The 19,126-nt window shown below is 34.3% G+C and overlaps 2 protein-coding genes across 2 annotated transcripts; both read right to left on the reverse strand.

Annotated features, from left to right (window-relative positions):
• Window positions 1-529: 529 nt before the first annotated feature.
• On the reverse strand, window positions 530-5,786 carry LOC123666051. The gene is made up of 6 exons (XM_045600259.1): window positions 5,705-5,786; window positions 3,270-3,493; window positions 2,953-3,152; window positions 2,339-2,484; window positions 1,648-1,791; window positions 530-732 (listed from the first exon to the last, which is right to left on the reverse strand). Exons 1-6 carry the CDS (start codon window positions 5,784-5,786, stop codon window positions 647-649), a joined length of 882 nt encoding a protein of 293 aa, XP_045456215.1. The 3' UTR covers window positions 530-646.
• A 22-nt stretch (window positions 5,787-5,808) lies between these two features.
• Window positions 5,809-16,948, reverse strand: LOC123666052 (protein artemis-like). Its single transcript, XM_045600260.1, has 7 exons — window positions 16,684-16,948; window positions 15,742-16,195; window positions 14,920-14,982; window positions 14,088-14,148; window positions 7,689-7,923; window positions 6,646-6,831; window positions 5,809-5,961 (listed from the first exon to the last, which is right to left on the reverse strand). The coding sequence occupies exons 1-7, from the start codon at window positions 16,946-16,948 to the stop codon at window positions 5,912-5,914; spliced, it is 1,314 nt and encodes a 437-aa protein (XP_045456216.1). The 3' UTR covers window positions 5,809-5,911.
• Between the last annotated feature and the right edge of the window lie 2,178 nt (window positions 16,949-19,126).

A 19,126-nucleotide genomic window follows, 5' to 3' on the forward strand; every position in this document is an offset into this window, starting at 1 on the left:
AAATACTCAGGTATAGTGTCACTTAGAGCTGTGAAAAAATCAAACTTCTAAGCCAACGCAATCAAAAGATACAGCCGTTTATGCTGCAAATTTTCGACATTCGTAAGGTAAATAAAACTTCCTGCGAATTCAGAATCTGAAAATTTGGTATGAAGCACAGATAAAGGAAAAATTAGGGAAAGCATAAATTTCGTTACATTATGTAATAAAAATATTTTTTTATAATTTTATTTGTACAAAACTCTCGGTGCGCGAGTCCGACTTGCAACTTGGCCGGTTGTTTTTGTACTTTGTGTACTAGGTGAACCGATTTTGATGATTCTTTTCATAATTGACCTAAAGCTGGTACTTGTTAAAATTATAGTCCTATTTGAATCGAATCGAAATCTGACGATTACTTTTTTAATTTAATTATTATCTATAGTAACGGGTATTTAATTCAGAGTTTTACTGGCTACTTACATCGTATTACTTGTCGATGTAATTGTGAAGTCGGTATTTTCGTATTCGAACAAATACAAATAATTAATTTACAGTGTTACAAATATATTCGCCTTCGATTTAATTTCACAGAATATTTAATAAAGACATATTAATTTCAATACCAAAATAGTCTATAATTAATCTATAATAGTTATAATTAATCTTAGCATTCTTCGTCGTCATCGCAAGGTGTAGTCTGTGTCCGACCTCTCTTAGAATACTTCGTGCCTTTCGGTGATTTTGTTGACCCTATAATACAAAATATGTTACAGACATTGTCGTAGAATATTAAAAGTCATATAATAGTGGGATACAAACGAGACAAAAAATTAAACCACATGTGCTATATACGAATATACGAACATTTTTTCGAATTTCATTTAATAATTTTATCATAAAATATGAATTAAAAATAAAAATAAATAAATAAAAAATTTATGAAAAATAGCAATTTATTTCATAAGTATTAAAATCGTAGATACGGTGTAAGTCATTCGTGATCAAAAGTAAATGTTCTTGAAATAGTATAGTATACGACGCCTTGGCGTAGCGGTCAATGCACTGGCTGTTGCGCTGGCGGTCGCGGGTTCGATTCCCGCTCACGATAGATATTTATATCGGCCGTATAAATGTTTGTCGTGTTCTGGGCGTTGTGCTTGTGTATTGTGTTTCCTGACCCTCAACAGAGGAGAAAATCCTACTGGGGGCCGTTGAATGTGAAGCGTTTATTAATTAATTAATAATAGCGATCTAAAAATAGTGTGTCGTGGATCAAGCACAGGCAGACACAAACGATGACAAACTTTCTTTCTAATCTGTGTGGCTCATACAGAGATTTTGTCATGTACACACAGTTTCTGTAACCAACGTTTTGTCAAACTGCAATGAAATTCGGTAAGGATATAAGCGGAACCCCATATCAGGCTACTTTTTGAAGTTTGCTCCATAAGAAGTAAAATCTACTGAACGAATGACCTCGTTACGTTTTTGTTAACGCCATCTTAACAAATCACACCATTACATTCCTACCTTCCTTACCTATTTACAATTTGGTATGGTATTAATCTTTTCCTTGGAGTTGACACACTCACTTCTTTTATCTATTTCCACGGAAACGAATGTTATCCGGGTCCATAAGATGCAATTGTAGTAAAATAATTTTACCGTCAAATGTAGACACTTGGACGCAAGGCGGTCGGAATATACGTGCTTGTCGTAGTAAAGTACTTGTGTTACTAATGTCCAAACGCCAATTGTGGAAAAGATCTCGAATACCGCGTTTCAAATTGCCGAATGTGTGTTTTCTTTCTAAAAATCAGTAAAATCTTAATTAAACTGGTCGTGTAGGGAACTATGGTTATATAATATTGAACGAGTTATATTTAGGTCTGTCCCTACGGAATAATTAAAAAAAAATCTTTACAATTTGCGTTACGTAATACTTGAACGCACCCATAGCGAAAGTTTAATAATTTCCTTAAAGATTAAAAGGGCTACACAAATGTATTATTATATTTACTAGTGGTCGCCCAGTAGTCGAAATTTAACCATTATTCAGTTAAATTACAAGTTTGAATATAATTAAGGTTCTGTTGTCAAAGACTATACAATCTATAATAATAAACAAAAGAGTATATATACATGTGTGTCAAATACACGGTAATGTGTATGTAATGTTTTTTTTTTTATTGAATTAATATATTTTTATGCATAGTTTTAAAAAAATATCAGCATTCTGCACTCCTTTATATAAACTATAAGTGTGCAAAATCTCATACTCGTCCGTCCGCGCAATTTTTGTAAAAAGGTGTACAAATTTTTATTTCACGTATTAATATATAGATTATATTCTTACCTTTTATAACAACGTTTAACAACATGTTTATAGACACAACGTCCCATTGGAACAGTCTCAGTTGCAAATTACTGATTTGGTACAATATCGAGTAGACGTCGTCGCGACTGTATGCCGATGTATTTACACTTAGCAGCTGAATAAATCTAGAAAAAAAATGTAGCATAGCTCAGCGGCGTAGCGAGGGGTGGGCAATGGGGGGCATCATGCCTCGAGTGCTATTCACAAGGGGGCGCCAAATGTTCCTCAAAACAAAAAATTGCTGGACATATTATATGGTTTTCGAATGCGGGAGGGGTGTTAAAAAGATACTGTAGGCGTACTGGGCGCGAGTTAAGCTCGCTACGTCACTGTGATAGCTATCAGCACGAATACTGAATTACGAGCATAAAATAATTATTTTATATTGAATTGCATTGAAACAGTTGTTCTAGCGAAACAGCCTCTACTGGACCTTTGCCTCTTTTATTGAGAAGATATAGATAATAGGAGAAGAAAACCTTATTGTTCCACTGCAAAAAAGTAATCGAAAAACTGTGCAATTTTTAAAATTACTAAATCAACCTAGACTTTACTAATAATGACTAAAGAAATTGGCTTGGCTTTATATTTACCTTAAAACAGTTTGATCTTTTTGAGACAACCTCTTTGGATGTGTTATATCAACTTTAACACCACTTAAGACTGGTGTGATTGTGTCTTGACAGTGCAACCATTCCAACTTTTGTTGCAACATTTCTGTATTGTACAATCGTCTGTAGAAGATCTCTATGGGTTTTTTAACGCTGACCCTTTTTTCTTTACGAAGACGTTTCTCTTTCGAACGTAATTTACTTGATTTATTATCTGTGACATTCTTGATGTCCGTGTTTGTTTGTTTGACAGATGACGTTTTATTTTTTATCGTTCGCAATTTAAATTTTTCGTTAACTTTCTTTGTATCTAGTTCCATAATGGGGGTAATGGGTAATTTTTCATTTTCTACATATTCGTAATCTTCTATTATGGGGTCTTGTATATCTATAGGATACAAGTCCTTTGTTTTTCGATTTTTAATGATTTCTTCGTCGAGTTTTTGCCTTAATATTTGTATTCTTTCTTTTTGGCTGAGCGTTGTTGATGTTAGTTTTAAATTAGTATCTTGTAACCAAAGAACTATAAAAACATTTTTATTATACAGAAAGTATAATAAAGTAAAGTATAATATTATATCATATATTTGTATTTATGTGTGTACGTATGTATGTGTATTTAAGTAGTGTGTGTATATGTATATGTATGATATCTATATGTATCTATGTAAGTGTATGTATTTATACCTGTAAGTATGTAATATATTACAGTTCTTTAGATATTACGTTCTTGCTCTGTGTTCTCCGCTATATGACACTCTCATGACCATTGGTTGACTGGAAGAGATCTCTTCTAGAGATAAGTCCACCTTTGGCATCAACTTTATGTATAATTTTTCTGTACATTATTTTTAGTGCAATAAAGTATATAAATAAAAGTATATTTTGAATCTATTTATGAATTTATGAATTTTAAATTATCTGTTGAAGAAAAAAAAAAACAAATTGCAACTAAAAGGGTATATGTTTTCACAGTTGGTTCATACATACTTTTCTGATTTAAGAAATGGCGTTCGTTTGTTTTTACGCCTCTTTTGAAAGTCCAATAAATAAAAGTTGTAAACAAGTGCCACTTTTTGATCTTGTGTTACTGTCATGAAATGGCAAATACATACCTACTTTATTTTTAAAATTTATTTTAATTAATTTTTTAACAATTTATGTACACTAGGATAGCAAAAGGAAATAGCTCTTATTAACAATGCTGGTACAAAGGCACTAATTATCCCATGATGGAATCTCTTCCAGTAGTCCTGCTACAGGAAACTTATAAAACAGTCGCAAAATTAGCGTGTACAATCTAAACATATAGATAATAAAAATATAATATAAATACATAATTATACAATATATAAATGCACAGATACATAATAATTTATACACACGTAGATACAAATAATACGATACTTATACATACACGCATACACATAAACGATACATAATATAATACATACGATAATATATTCCAATACGCATAAGGACACTCAATTAAATTGATTTTAGACTAGGCTTGATTAAGGTAGAATTTAAAATATTTATATCTACCTATACTAGTATTGTAAAGTTAATGATTTTTCTTAGTTCAACGCGCTAATCTAAAGAACTGCTGATTCGAATTGAAACGTCTTTTAGTATCTGATATATAGCCTCTATATCGTAGAAGGCTATAATAACATCAAGCTACGATCGATAGGAGAGGAGTTTCGTGGCCTATTTCAGCAGTTGTGGATAACGCTATTTGATATTGATACGAATGATAGTATACGAAAGTAACAAGTTTTTGCTTCATTATTCTTTTTTATCATCGAATTCTATCATTTATATTAATGAGGCATTTCTTTTCGCAAAAGTGAATCTAAAAGTTGCAGTTAATTAATTAAGGAGAAACAGGTCCTACTGACCTATTCTACAACCCGCTGTCAAAGTCTAATTGAATTGTTATCTGTCAATTAGCATTATCCACAACAGGTCAAACAGGCCCTCAATGAAAAATGTTGCAAAAGCTTAGTCGGCTTGTAGCGTTTCGGAAAAAGGCAAAGTCCCGGGCGAAAGCTAATATTTTAATAAAGTTCTGGTTTTATAAATTAGTTAGTTTAAAAAAAAAACGTCAGTAACTTTAATATTATATTTAAGGAAAATATTAAAAAGATAACATACCCAAAAATAAAAACGTTATTACGTATTCCATTTTCAAATGTAAGAGTTGATTTAATCGAACGTTTTTTCGTTTATACGTTAGCGATAAAGAAATAATTCAAGCATTTAAAAATAAGTATTTTATAATTACTAAGTAGAAGTCTCGCGCGGCATTTCTCGTATTTATATATCTATTTTTATTCAGCTACGATAAGTTATACCACCCCCTCTCTTCCCGTGGGTGTCGTAAGAAGCGACTAAGGCATAACACAGTTCCACTACCACCTTAAAAAGCCGACCGATGGCGGGATAAGCACCCATTCAACTGCTGGCTTTGCAATACACAGACCGGAGACTGGCAGCAGCATTTTCAGTGCGACAAAGCCAGCCCTGCGGTCACCAACCCGCCTGCCCAGCGTGGTGACTATGGGCAAAACACATGAGTTCACGCCATTTTTGGCGCGAACTTGTGACGGCCTATGTCCAGCGCGTGGACTGCAATAGGCTGAAATGATGAAATGATGATAAGTTGTGAAATATATAATAATTATGATCTGTTTCTTATGATTTTTTTTTAGCTTTTTTTTCATATCGCTACACCGTAGAGTTAGCGTAACGTCTTCCTGTTGGTAGGCAGTTATCGTAGTTATGGACGCCTTTTTGGGATTAGGTATAGACATTATTTGGCTTAAGTGACGAACATTATACGTATACATTTTATTTATTGCAGCATTTCAACACTGTTTTATTAGACATTGGATATCAATAAGAAAATCCAATGACCATACTTTTCAGTTATTTATTTTTAAATATTTAAATAATAACTACAAACTTTGATGTCTACTTTTTCATATTCTGTAAAAAAAAAACAAAAAAAATATGAGTACTTTGTGTTCCAATATATGTTCTTTTAATTTGAATAATTGTGACATTTCAAAACTGTAATCTACATAAAATAACTTATTAATAAATTATAAACAGGACATCTAAGCAAATACTCTTCGACAATGAATCTTTCCAATAATGAATCTTCTATATATACCTATACACATTTACGTTAAAACAGTTGTTTCAAGTCATTGTCATTGTCATTGTCAAAGTGCATTTAAATAAACTGTTCTTTATCTAAATATATACTAATACTAGCTGACCCCGCATACGTTGTTTTGCCATATTTGTTATTACCACCCTTAAACCCCCTCCCTATAATAAGGGGAGATAAGTAATAAAACTTTGGGGGATGAAAAATAGATGTTGTTCGATTCTCAGACCTACCCAATATGTACATAAAATTCCATGAGAATCGGTCAAGCCTTTTCGGAGGAGTTTAATTACAAACACTGCGTCACGAGAATTTTATATATTAGATTACAAGAAGGAAAGATCTTTCTTTTTGTATATTTTAATCTTTGTAATCAATCAATTAAAAAACTAGTAGAACAGTGATTGTAAAAACTTTTTCACAAGCGTATCTCTGAATGACATAGTCAAAATTTTTGCGGGAGAAAACGAAAGATAAATTAATATTATGAATGTTACCTTCTAAAAGTCCGCTCCTGCAGTTTGCACGTTCAAAAGCGCAGTCATTTCTAAACAAAACTACGTGATTATCAAAACCGCTGATCCCACACACCGGGTCTAAATTGTCTGGACATTCTAGTTCACACCTAGACCTTAAGTGCTTCACATATTGCATACAGTACTTTGTCTCGATCACATCGTATTCTGGAAAAGGAACAAGCTATTTATACAACTGAGGTGTTAAACAAACGTACGGTATATTCGATGAGAATCGGTTACCGAAAGTTTAACTGAGGTAGGATACAGCAGGAAATTTCCAGCTCTAAATATGGAGCAGCCCAACTGTGATAGTACCTAGACCTTACAGAAGATCACAGCTAAATAATACTGCTTCAAAGCAGTGTCGTGTAGGATCGCCAACTTGTTTGCGATGCTTCTGGTGTTGCAGACGTCTATAAGCTACCCTATGGAAAAAATCTCCTAAAACATGGACAAATGTAGACCAAATTTTTATACAAAGTTCTACCATAAGAGATCTCGTAGACTCATAACTCGGTATGAGAATTTGGTCTGCATTTGTCCATGGTTTAAGAGATTTTTTTCCATAGGGTAGTAACAAGTGCGTTGCCGAACCTATCTACAGCCCTTCTTGGGAGCTCTGGCTACCTTACTCACTACTGGAACACCTACTTGAGAGCATTATTTGTCTGTAATCTTGTATAAAGTCAACCCACTTCCCAAGTCAACGCTCAAGATGTTGACAGGATATTTCCTGCTATGTCCTAACCTAATAAAAGTATCCTCAGTATAAGTATAGTAACATAAATATAATATATATAGCCGCCAAAGAATATAGCCGCCCCCTCTCTTCCCGTGGGTGTCGTAAGAGGTGACTAAGGGATAGCGAGGTTCCACTATCACCTTGGAACTTAAGAGGCCAGCCCAGCGTGGTGACTATGGGCAACACACATGAGTTCACGCATTTTTTGGGCGAACTTGTGTAGGCCTATGTTCAGCAGTGGACTGCAATAGGCTGGAATGATGATGATGAATATACTTACTCAAACTGCCTCGGTATTTCGCGCACTTATTGTTCAGAATGACGTGACAGGCGCTCTGGAACCATTTAAATCTCATCGTCTTTCTGTTCAGGCCGCATGCTAACTTGTGGTAGTCATTGCAGTGGTAAGGGTCGCAATAGTCCATCCACGCTGGGTTGTATGGTTGTCTGAAGCGATTCACCCATTCTTCATCCATCGTGGGTTTCCATATTTCATCTGTTTTTATTTTAATCTTCTTTAATGTTTGAATTATAAACTTTTATAGTATAACTAGCTGACTCGGCAAACGTTGTCTTGCCGCTAAACGCTATTTAAGAATAGGGGTTGATCGTAGAGGGTTGAAAATTTAGGGTTGTATGTATTTTTTAATGTTATATCATAAAAATAATAATAATAATTTATCTAAAAATTAAAAAAATTAGGGGTGGACTACCCTTAAAATTTAGGGAGATGAAAAATAGATGTTGTTTGATTCTCAGACTTACCGAATATGCACACAAAATTTCATGAGAATCAGTCAAGCCGTTTCGGAGGAGTTTAACTACAAATACCGCGACACGAGAATTTTATGTATTAAGACTAATTAAAAGTGGTATTTGGACTTATAAAAGACTTATTCGGAGAAACTCAACTGAAGTAAATCATTCTGTAAGCATCCTACTGATAGTAAAAGGCCTCTTATCCATATAGGAGATAGGTTGGAACCCGTAGAGTGCATTCCATATAGGCAGAAAGGCACTGCCTACCTTGTCATGTTACTAAAAATGATATATAAAACATGAACATTACATATTAAAAAAAAAAAAAAAAACATAAACCGTAATTCAATTTAAATCCGCTTCAACTAAAAAACCCGCCGTAATAAGCGATATCAGCGCTTCGCGCGAATCGACGACGGGCCTTTTATAAAACTTCTGCCGAAAATCGCTAACAAAATGTTAGAAATAACAGTAGGACATTATTTAATCCTACAATTTTATAATGTCGCGCGTCATATGGAATACGAACAAAGTATTGTGTTTTTAACATTGGTCGGTTTAACAATGAGAGTAGGCCAAGAAGTGTTTTGTATACCTAAGCTTCTTGGAGTAGGCACAGCCTAAGAATAACCTGTTAAATCAAATTGTCTTGAATTCGATACCGTTTTTACCAATAATTATGATTTTGACACGGTCGCATAATCGCAACATTCCACAGATTAATTTCGTAATAGTAGTAATTTAGTAATTCGCTTTGAATTTTTCGTTTGTGCATTCTTGTTATTAGTGAAAATATTAATATATTAGTGATTAATAAGTTTACTTGTGAAATATGTAACGGAGATGTGTGTTTGATGAAAGTAAATGGTGCATCCAAATTCAACACGTTCGATTTTACGGATAAATTACAAATTCTTCAGGCGTATCGATTTAACATATAAATAACAATGGCGTTATAATTTTTCATTTATAAATAAATAAACAAGTACTTTCATTAAGCATACAATCCTAACTAATTAATAGTGTTATCAATGATTTCCTATGTTTGACACAAACGAAATTATCAGAGTGCCGGCTTATGAGGTCAAAGTCTATCCAGTAACTGATTTGTTTGATAAATATCAATTGGTTGCTGTACGTGTATGTGTATGCCTGCATTATTATAAGTATAAATGCACTTTACGTGTCCAATAATTTACTTGTCTGTTCTTGAAATTATCTAAAAGCCTCTATTCCCAACAAAATTGAAATAAATTAGAAAAAAAAAATCGAGAAAGTAGGTGCAGTGTGGCTGTTCATATTTTTTTTGACTGCCTTCCCTGTCTAAAAACTTTATGCACGCCATTGGTCGGAACTTAATCCACCCCGTTGCTCAAAGCGGACTGGTGGATAAATTCCTGAACACGAGAAAAGATCGTTAACATAGTTCTGATAATAAAGACAATACACTTCTTCATGGGCGTCCACAAAATTTTGTAAATGTGGGGCAAAAACAAATGAATGTGAAACTTGATTAGTAGTGGAAAATTAAATAATTTTTAATTATTGCAATCAGTAATAGTTTGTGAATATGCTAGCTAAATGTAACTAAAATTTCCTTATTATTTAAAATATAAATTATTAGCTTCGAGTTTGGGTGGGGCACATGCCGCATCTTGCCCGACCGTGGGTACACCCATGAACCTAATTGAGAGAGTCGGTGGCGAGACCTACACCCACACCCAGACAGATATTTGTACAAACACTAATGTAGTAATTGCTGAGATCAAAATTTATGTACCTATTTATATAACTATAATTTTATTTTTTAATATTAAGTTCATTTAAGAAACCGCTAGGTTCAGAGGGCACAGGACCGGACGGAGCGGCAAACGTGAACGAGAAGACGGCGAACGAGAGGCCTACGTCCAGCAGTGTAATTCCAAAAGGTGATGGATGGATAGATTAAGTATATATTGTATTTAAAAAAAATGGATATTTTCATGCGGTTAAAAACAACAAACTCCCCTGTGTGGCTACGGTAGTAAAGAATATAGCTACCCACTCTCTTCCCGTGGGTGTCGTAAGAGGCGACTAAGAGTTAAGACAGTTCCACTACCACCTTGGAACTTAAGCCGATCGATGGCGGGATAACCACCTAACTGCTGGCTTTGAAATACACAGGCCGAAGACGGGCAGCAGCGTCTTCGGTGCGACAAAGCCAGCCCTGCGGTCACCAACCCGCCTGCCCAGCGTGGTGACTATGGGCAAAACACATGAGTTCGCGCTATTTTTGGCGTGAACTTGTGGAGGCCTGTGTCCAGTAGTGGACTGTGATAGGCTGAAATGATGATGATGATGATGATGAAAAACTTACCATAGTATCTGTCCCTTATAAAATTTGGATTATCATATTTAGATGATGGCCTGTAAATGTAACATATGGAGCCAAATTAATTTAAAAATTATTAACCGACTTCCAAAAAAGGAGGAGGTTCTCAATTCGACTGTTTTTTTTTTTTTTATGTATGTTACATCAGAACTTTTGACCGGGTAGACCGCTTTTGACAAATTTTGTTTTAATCGAAAGGTGGTGTGTGCCAATTGGTCCCATTTAAATTTATGTGAGATCTAACAACTACTTTTCGAGTTATATCTAATAATGCGTTTTTACTTGACGCTTTTTTCGTCGACCTACGTTGTATTATACCGCATAACATTCTACTGGATATACCGATTTGGATAATTCTTTTTTTGTTAGACAGGCGATATCTTTAGTTTAGTACCATGATAAGGAAACTAGGATCTGATGATGGGATCCCAGAGAAATCGAGGGAAACTCTCGAAAATCCGCAATAACTTTTTACTGGGTGTTTCGATTTTGACAATTTTTAATTTAATGAAAAGCTGATGTTCATCATGTGGTCACATTTAAATTTTATCGAGATCTGATAACTACTTTTTGAGTAATCTTTGATAACGCGTAGTTACTTGACTATTTTTTCGTCGATCTACGTTGTATTACTTGTCGATGTAATTGAAGTCGGTTTTTTTTCGTTTGTCTGCAAACAGAATTATGTACTAATAATTGTGTTTCTTATGAAACAAAAAAAAAAAAAACTAAATTCGATTTATAATAAATGTGTAACATGTTTACAAATAATGTTCGCGAACGAAAAAAAAAACAATTTCAATTACATCGACAACTAATACGACACAACTAACAATAAGCGAAAAAATAGTTATTAGATCTAAATCAAATTTAAATGGGACGACAAGACTAGTGTCAGCTTTCGACTAAAATAATCAAATCATCAAAATCGGTATAGCTACCTAGTGAAAAGTTATGCAGTATAATACAAATAGGTCGACGAAAAAATTGTCAAGTACCTAAACAGGTAGGTACGCATTATTAGATATAACTCGAAAAATAATTTGCTAGATCTTAAATAAATTTAAATATGACGCCAAATGACTCGCGCCACCTTTCGATTATATATATATAAAAAAAAAAAAAAAAACATTAAAACGGTAAAACCGTTCACCCCGTCAAACTGACGTAATATACATTAAAAAAATACAATCGTCACTTAAATACGCGTTATTGCGGATACCTAGCTCAGTAACTATTCGTCAGATCTCGCTCAAATTATTATTAAATGGGACCATACGATAAACACTAGCTTTCGAATAAAATAAAATCATCAATAAGTACCTACACCCAGTAAAAAGTTATGAGTTAGCCCATAAAATAACACTCGAATTGAGAACATCCTTCTTTTCTGGTAGTCAATTAATAACTAGTGTTAAATCAATGTTAATATTCCTACCTGGTATAGTTGAATGGCTTAGATTTTTTGCAGTCTGAAATAAAAATTAAAAAATTAATATTTATATAAAAATTAAATGTACGTTAATGTAACCGGTTAAGTCCGGAATTCGCGGATTTAACTGTAATAAGATAGATAATACAATACATACCTACATTTTGGTCAGGATGGATTTAAAAATACATCTAGCCTCTTAAAAAAGCCACTTTTAATTTGTTTTGCCATGGGATTAAGTCATACCTACACAATATGCAAAAAATTTCCACTGTTGACCGTTATAAAGGTACCATCTGTAACCACCGACGGAAGGATAGTAAAGAGTGGGGGATTCTCTTGGATACAGAAGCCTTGACAAAAAAAACAACCGCTAAACTCAATTTACAATTAAAAAATAGTTTCGCTTCAGCCTGTAATATCCCACTGCTGGGCATGGGTCTCTTTTCCCTAGTAGGAGAAGCATCAGAGGTTAATCCACTACGCTGCTCCAATTCGGGTTTGCGGATATATTCTCTACTATGAGTAACGATCGCTCTCAAGTGTACATGATAACAAGCTGGACCGACGGCTTAAAGTGCTCTCCGAGGCACGGTGGGGGGACCCACAAAGACCGCACAAACACCCAGACCACGGCAAACCGCATGGCCAATACAAATGTTTGTCATGTGCGGAAATCGAACCCGTAACCGCCAGTGCAACAGCCACAGACAAGTACAGTGACCGTTGCGCCAACGCGTCGTCTACGAAAATAGTAATTCTAAATTAACCCATTTGTCAAAGTTAGTTGAACAAAACAATTTTTTTTAATGAACTTACCAATAAAATTTGAAATTGAAAGTATTAAAATTAACAATGTTATAGACATGTTTTTACTATAAGCAGAAAAAGTAAACGATTTACAGATTAATTAATGTTTTAAACTACTATTAAAGCAATAAGCCTTCTTGAGTTAATTGGCCATAGCCAATAAACTTTGGATCATTAAATTGGAATAGAAATTTTAAGGCACTAAAAAAAACTGTCTTTTGCAATATTTAGTTTTACGTACCTAGTTAAAGTACGATAAAGTATAAGGTAGGAACGAAGTTCCTTCGGATAGTATAGAAGCAACACAATTTGAAAAAAAAATTTGAATTTTATACATATTTTCTAGTTCTTAATATTTTTTTAAATTTTGTTGATTGGTTTTTCATTAAGTACATAAAATTATTTAGGAAAAGTATTTTAGAAAATAACAAATACCATAAAATAAAATAAATCAAACATAATAATAATAAGAATAATTAAAACTATTAAGTGAAATAAGAAAACATGTCTTTATTTATTTTTGTCGACAGTATAAAATGACATAAATAATTTAAGAAAAAAGTTTACTAAATTTTAGTTTTACAAACGTCATATTGTAGAGTCGTGGGACTGATATTACGTCACTTCCGTTATATATTTTTCTTATGGTTTTAGTATCACATTTTTTCAGTTCGGTCGCCCAGCCAGATGTCAAGCCTGCCGTTCGTTACAAAAAGTAATTAATGATTGATTGATTTTGCCTGTATTATCCCCGCGCTGGGCATGAAGAACAGTCGCACCTTAATCCAAAACGCTGTTCCATTGCGGGTAGGCGGGTATTTTCCCTACTATTAGTAACGATCACTATCAGGCCAACGAACGGGACCGACAGCTTCTCATGCACTCCGAGGCACGGTGGGGAAACTCACGAGGACAGAAAACCATACCGGAAATAAATATTAATACAAATAGCCATCCCGAGCGGGAATCGAACCCATCACGCCGGGAAGTGAGCGCCCATACGCTGCACGCACCAATACACCAGCGCGATGTATAAACACTCCATGGACTACTAATATTTTGGTAATTTTTGTACAAGAACTATTTTTTTTTTATAACTGCCTATGTCGACAAACAAGCGTACAGTTCACCTAATGATAAGCGATTACCATGGCCTATAGACGCCTGCAACAACAGAAACAACACAAGCGCGTTGCCGACCCTACCCCCAACCTTTCCCAGATACCTTACCCCAAAACAAAACAGGATATATCCCATTCTACAACAGTGATCTGCTTCTTGGCGTGGCGCACCCTCGTGTGTTATACGGTGTACCCTTGAACCGACTGTAGTGGGTTCTTAAGAGGCAGTATTTGATTCGTCAAATACCGTCAAAAATAAAGTGGCAACAAATAGATAAATCTTTTCTTTTCCTGGTACTGTGTAGCTTTGAAAGTTATATAAAAGATTCCAGTGAAAAATTAAGTGAAATAAAATAAAACAAATTGGTTTTCTTCTTGTGCATTTATTTCAGTATAAAACAATCATTATTATGTAAAAAGTTAAAACATTTTAACTATTAAATTCATCACAGCCAATAATATTCGAACCACAGCACACTTACAACCCTTTTCACCTTCTACTGATATGTCTCTGATAGCCCACTAAGAACTTGTATACGAGTTATTAAAACTTTAGTGTCGAACTTTTTTTTGTTCAATTGGATATTATATGTCAGATAATTATCTGAAACTTTATCAGTTAAATTGGCGCTTAAAGACACATTATTTGCCACACACTCTTAGACAAAATTAAAAAAAAAATCACTCAAACATAACTTTTAACATAATTTTATCTACTTTTTTATCAATTTTAACTTTCTTAACAACTTCATTATCAACAAACATACGCCTTTTATATACATTAAAATCATTTGGAAAGCCAACAATTTTATTCGGTTTAAGGTAATCAACAAAATATTCCAACTCATTTTTACTACAATGTGTAGCAAAACACACGTCCAGACGTTTTGACGTCTCGTTTTGAACTGAACAAATTTCTTCTTCACAATATTGCCATTTCATAGCTGATAGATGAATAAATAAAAAATTATTATTATTATTTTTTGTACACAGTCTGTGTGGTGTATTTTCGCTTCTGTTCCTACATAGATGTATTTTCGTTTCTTCGTTTGTCACACCTGGTACTAAGTGCGGAATTGTGCTAAAATAGAAAAACAAAAAAAACTCAATGTTTACTGCCTTATTGCATTATTTGCAGCTTGCATTGACTCTCCAAAAATAGAAGCTAAAATAGTTAAAAAAGTATATATATGTACAATTCAAATACGGAAGAAGTGAGAGGAAAAGTAGCCTACAAGTGATTTTTTTCACCAAGAATATAAAATACTGTGTAATGTATTCTATCTCATTCTTTCCTATTCATCGAGTTTCAAATAACAACAATTCAGAAGAAGTTTCACTTCAAAATTACTGTTTAAACCTAAAAATCAAATTTTATTGTCTTGTATGACTAGCCCATTGATGCAGTTTGCACTGACTCTCCTTTCTGAAAAAGTTGGCGTGCATTCGATTATTGCACTGAGTCTGGGTAACCATCTAACCGCTGGCTTTGAAAGATACAGGCCGAAGATGGGCAGCAGCATTTTCGGCGCGACACAGCCAGACCTGCGGTCACCAATCCGTCTGTCCAGTGTGGTGACTATGGGCAACACACATGAGTTCACGCGTTTTTGGCGCGAACTTGTGGAGGCCTATGTCCAGCAGTGGACTGAGTTAGGCTGTGTGATGATGATGGTGGTGGTGTATAATAAATAATCTACTTATGGCAGAATAAATGATTTCATTCCATTTAATATATATAATGTCTATAATATGAACGAATGACCGTCGGTGTTTTGGTGTCACCGACACGGCACACACACAATTACACCAGAGCCGTTGTCGTAAGAGGATTACTTACCTATAAAAACGCCATCTCTCAGCACCGACAGACACTTTTACATCCAAATTCTTGTATATCTCATTGAAGACAAACTCATAGCCATATTTAGCTGATGTATGTAAAGCGATTGCATTTGTCTCATCTGAATTCAACCATTTTTTCATTTCATACAACATTTTAGCCACACTCTCACTCCTTTTTGGAAAATAATCGTACTTCGTATTGAGAAACGTAGTATCTACATACAAGGTATTAATTTTAATCGGTTCGTCATTGTGATGCAAGAGTTTATACTTCGGTAAGTCATTGTTGTTGATACGGAAGTCACCTGTGAATAATATGTTCATCGTTTCCGTTGAGAATAGGAACATAGTAGAGCCCGCACAGTGTCCAGCCGGTATCAATGTCACAGTTAAGCAGAATTCTGGTGTGTTGTACCCTGGTATACTCGGCAAGGTTATTAGGTTTGGACCTGAAAATAAGAATGAACAGTATTAAGGAAGACCGAAGTTTGCAAGAAATATGAAAAAATTGGTAGTAATTGGAAGAAATTTTATGACTTGTTAATGTAGTCTCAGTCAGTTCATCTGATTGCAGTCCACTGCTGGACATAGGCTTCCCCAAGTTCGCACCAGACATCCTGGTTTTCCGCAATCCTCATCCAGCCCATACCGGCAATCTTAATATAGTGTCTAGTATGGTAAATTTATCTGTACTTCTACTTAAATATAAAACAATATTGTACATATACATTTTTTTTTGTTTTATATGACCAGGGCGACAGACAAGCGTATTTACTATATTCTGTAATGTTAAGGTACTTCGCCAGTCGGCCTTCTCCAGATTTTGAGCAGGATATATCCTACTATATCTCAGTTACCTACAATCGGATGACCTCAGCAAACTAGGCTTAAATTAATCTTATTTTCTTGATATTCCAAGTATATGAGTAACACTTACCCATTTTCAAACCTCTAACGCATTGCATAATTCTGTCGTCATTTTTATCATCATCTATAATAGCAGCAGTTAGCTCTGTTGAGTAAATTATCACATTATTCCGAATTAAAACATCTAACAACTCTCGGGAATGCAAGCCTTGTATATGGTCGGTGTGATAATGACTTAAAAAATAAGCTCTCGCGTTCTGATGTTCAGCATTTTCGAAATTATCCGCGTATATACCAGGTATTTCGACGATTTTACCGTGAAACGAACTCTTCATTGTTGTATACGTTTTAAAGTTTAAAATTAATACATAATTATGTACATTGCACGTAAATATTTTACACAGATTACAACTTTGAATTCATTTATAATTATTTCATGATAAATAAATAAAAGAATGAAAATAACGTTCTGTTTACATCTAACCATTTATGTCAAATCATGTCAAATTCAAAGTCAATTGTTGTTGTTTTAAAAATTATCCCAATTGGGAAAGGCAAAGGACTATAATCCATACAGCCTCGTTTGAATTAATTCGTAAGTTTCGTTCCGATATAACAAAAGGCTGGAGCCAAGTCTGAAGTAACGTCATTATTCTTCTGATTCGGTGACTGGTAAGGTCAGGCTGAAGCCAAGTCTGAGATTTCATTTTTTCGTCTACTCTTTTTTGTCTATAAATGATAGGCGAGGTCGAAATCAAATTTTATATCCGATGAATGAAGGTCCTGGTCCTGTTTCAAATATCATTGATAGTATTGCAAATAAATTCAAATATACTAGTATAGTTAGTTATCTAAATTAGTCGATAAATCTTGTGTATTGCGCTCGACATTTTTTGATCCAGAAGTAGACAACAAGTTACCTATAAATAAAAGGCGTTCCAAGTTAAAAGCGTAGCATTCAAAAAATATGTCGTCTAAAGACTGTGTAAAGTTGTTGGTGCAATGTGGGCAAACGGGCGATGAGATGATGCGCGTACGATTCAAATGTGCATTTAACTGAGGTAGGGCACAGCAGGAATTTCCTGCTCAAAATATGGAGCAGCCCGACTGGGGTAGTACCTCGACCTTACAGAAGATCACAGCAAATTAATACTGTTTTCAAGCAGTATTGTGTTCCTGTTGGTGATTTAGGTGACCAGAGCTCCTGGGGGGATTGGGGATTGGGTCGGTAACGCGCTTGCGATGCTTCTGGTATTGCAGGCGTCTATAAGCTACGGTAATCGCTTACCATCAGGTGAGCCGTACGCTTGTTTGCCGACCTAGTGACATAAAAAAAAAAAACTGCAATGTCCAAATCTCAAGCAGCATAATATTGTATAATATATTCTGCTTCTATGTTGATGCGATTTAGTAAACCAAGGACTTTTTCCAATATCTGAGCGTACCAAGATCCTTTTCTTAACAAGGTTTGTCGCCGAAGATCACGCCAATCAGATAGGATTTTCGATTTAATAATAATTAATAGATCAGTTTATGGTACGGCAACATTGTCATCAACAGGGCTGCCGCTGTTACTGTCAACAATTGAACGTGCCAGAAAGTCCACATATTCATTTTCCTTTATCCTATATGGGAAGGTGTCCACAATAATTTAATGTTGTAGTTTCTTCTGGATAGTTGATAAAGGAGATGTCTTATTTCTAAAATGATGAAGTTTGTATTAACACTAAATTGATAATTATCTAAAGCCTTTAAAACGCTCATACAATTCAAAGTCAAATTGTCTAAAATCTAAATCATATCTAAATTATAAGCCATAGATTAGTTAGTATAAACAAGTTAGTCCGGAATACGGATAATAATTTTGACAGCTATAAAGCTACCCATACATTTTCATATTTTGGTGTTTGTTAATATGTTTTTAAATAATCGCTTCAAATAACATATAAATTCGATATAAATAAAGTGCGTCTTGCTGTCCGCCTCTCTTTTCGCGAAAAATTCAAAACCCACTTAACGGATTTTCATGCGGTTTTCTTGTGGTTTCACTAATGACTGAGAAATAATTAGATTTATGTTTTTAGGGTTTCGTTTAAATTGATTGAAATATGACTATAGTTATTAAAGTAGTCAGTGTAAATTACACCCCCCGGCAGTTTTCATCGAAAATGCTGTACTTTGTGGTATAGAATGAATGTTAGGTTTTTTGTAGATTTTAGAAAACAAATAAGTGATTGTTTCTATATTTTTATGAGACGAATACAGTATTTACTATTAACATTTCTTGCACGATGTGATAAACCTTTACGGACCTCGCGTTTAGCTAAAAGTTTTATTTATTAATCTAAGTAGTTATTTTAATACGACAAATAATTAGTAATAATCCAGTAGTATTTCGTGTCATATTTTTTCTTCCATGCAGCAGTACAATGCGATGCAAAAATCTATTCCAAGTTATTCGAGAGCCATTATCGATTATTATCGAATAGTTTCATTATAAGTATTTTCACACA

The sequence above is a fragment of the Melitaea cinxia genome, chromosome 25, assembly GCF_905220565.1.
Source record: "Melitaea cinxia chromosome 25, ilMelCinx1.1, whole genome shotgun sequence".
In the NCBI taxonomy this organism is placed as follows: domain Eukaryota; kingdom Metazoa; phylum Arthropoda; class Insecta; order Lepidoptera; family Nymphalidae; genus Melitaea; species Melitaea cinxia.

Excerpts from the sequence above, each read along its gene's own strand:
- LOC123666051 (XM_045600259.1), bottom strand. The coding sequence starts at position 5,786 with ATGTCTATACCTAATCCCAAAAAGGCGTCCATAACTACGATAACTGCC. Across the intron at positions 3,494-5,704 it reads CGTTACGCTAACTCTACGGT|TTCTTTGGTTACAAGATACT; the intron begins GTAGCGATATGA and ends ATGTTTTTATAG. Across the intron at positions 3,153-3,269 it reads TGGAACTAGATACAAAGAAA|AAACGTCTTCGTAAAGAAAA; the intron begins GTTAACGAAAAA and ends CGTTCGAAAGAG.
- LOC123666052 (XM_045600260.1), bottom strand. The coding sequence starts at position 16,948 with ATGAAGAGTTCGTTTCACGGTAAAATCGTCGAAATACCTGGTATATAC. Across the intron at positions 14,149-14,919 it reads AAAATACATCTATGTAGGAA|GTATTTGACGAATCAAATAC; the intron begins CAGAAGCGAAAA and ends TTATTTTTGACG. Across the intron at positions 5,962-6,645 it reads CAGGAGCGGACTTTTAGAAG|AATATGAAAAAGTAGACATC; the intron begins GTAACATTCATA and ends TTTTTTTTACAG.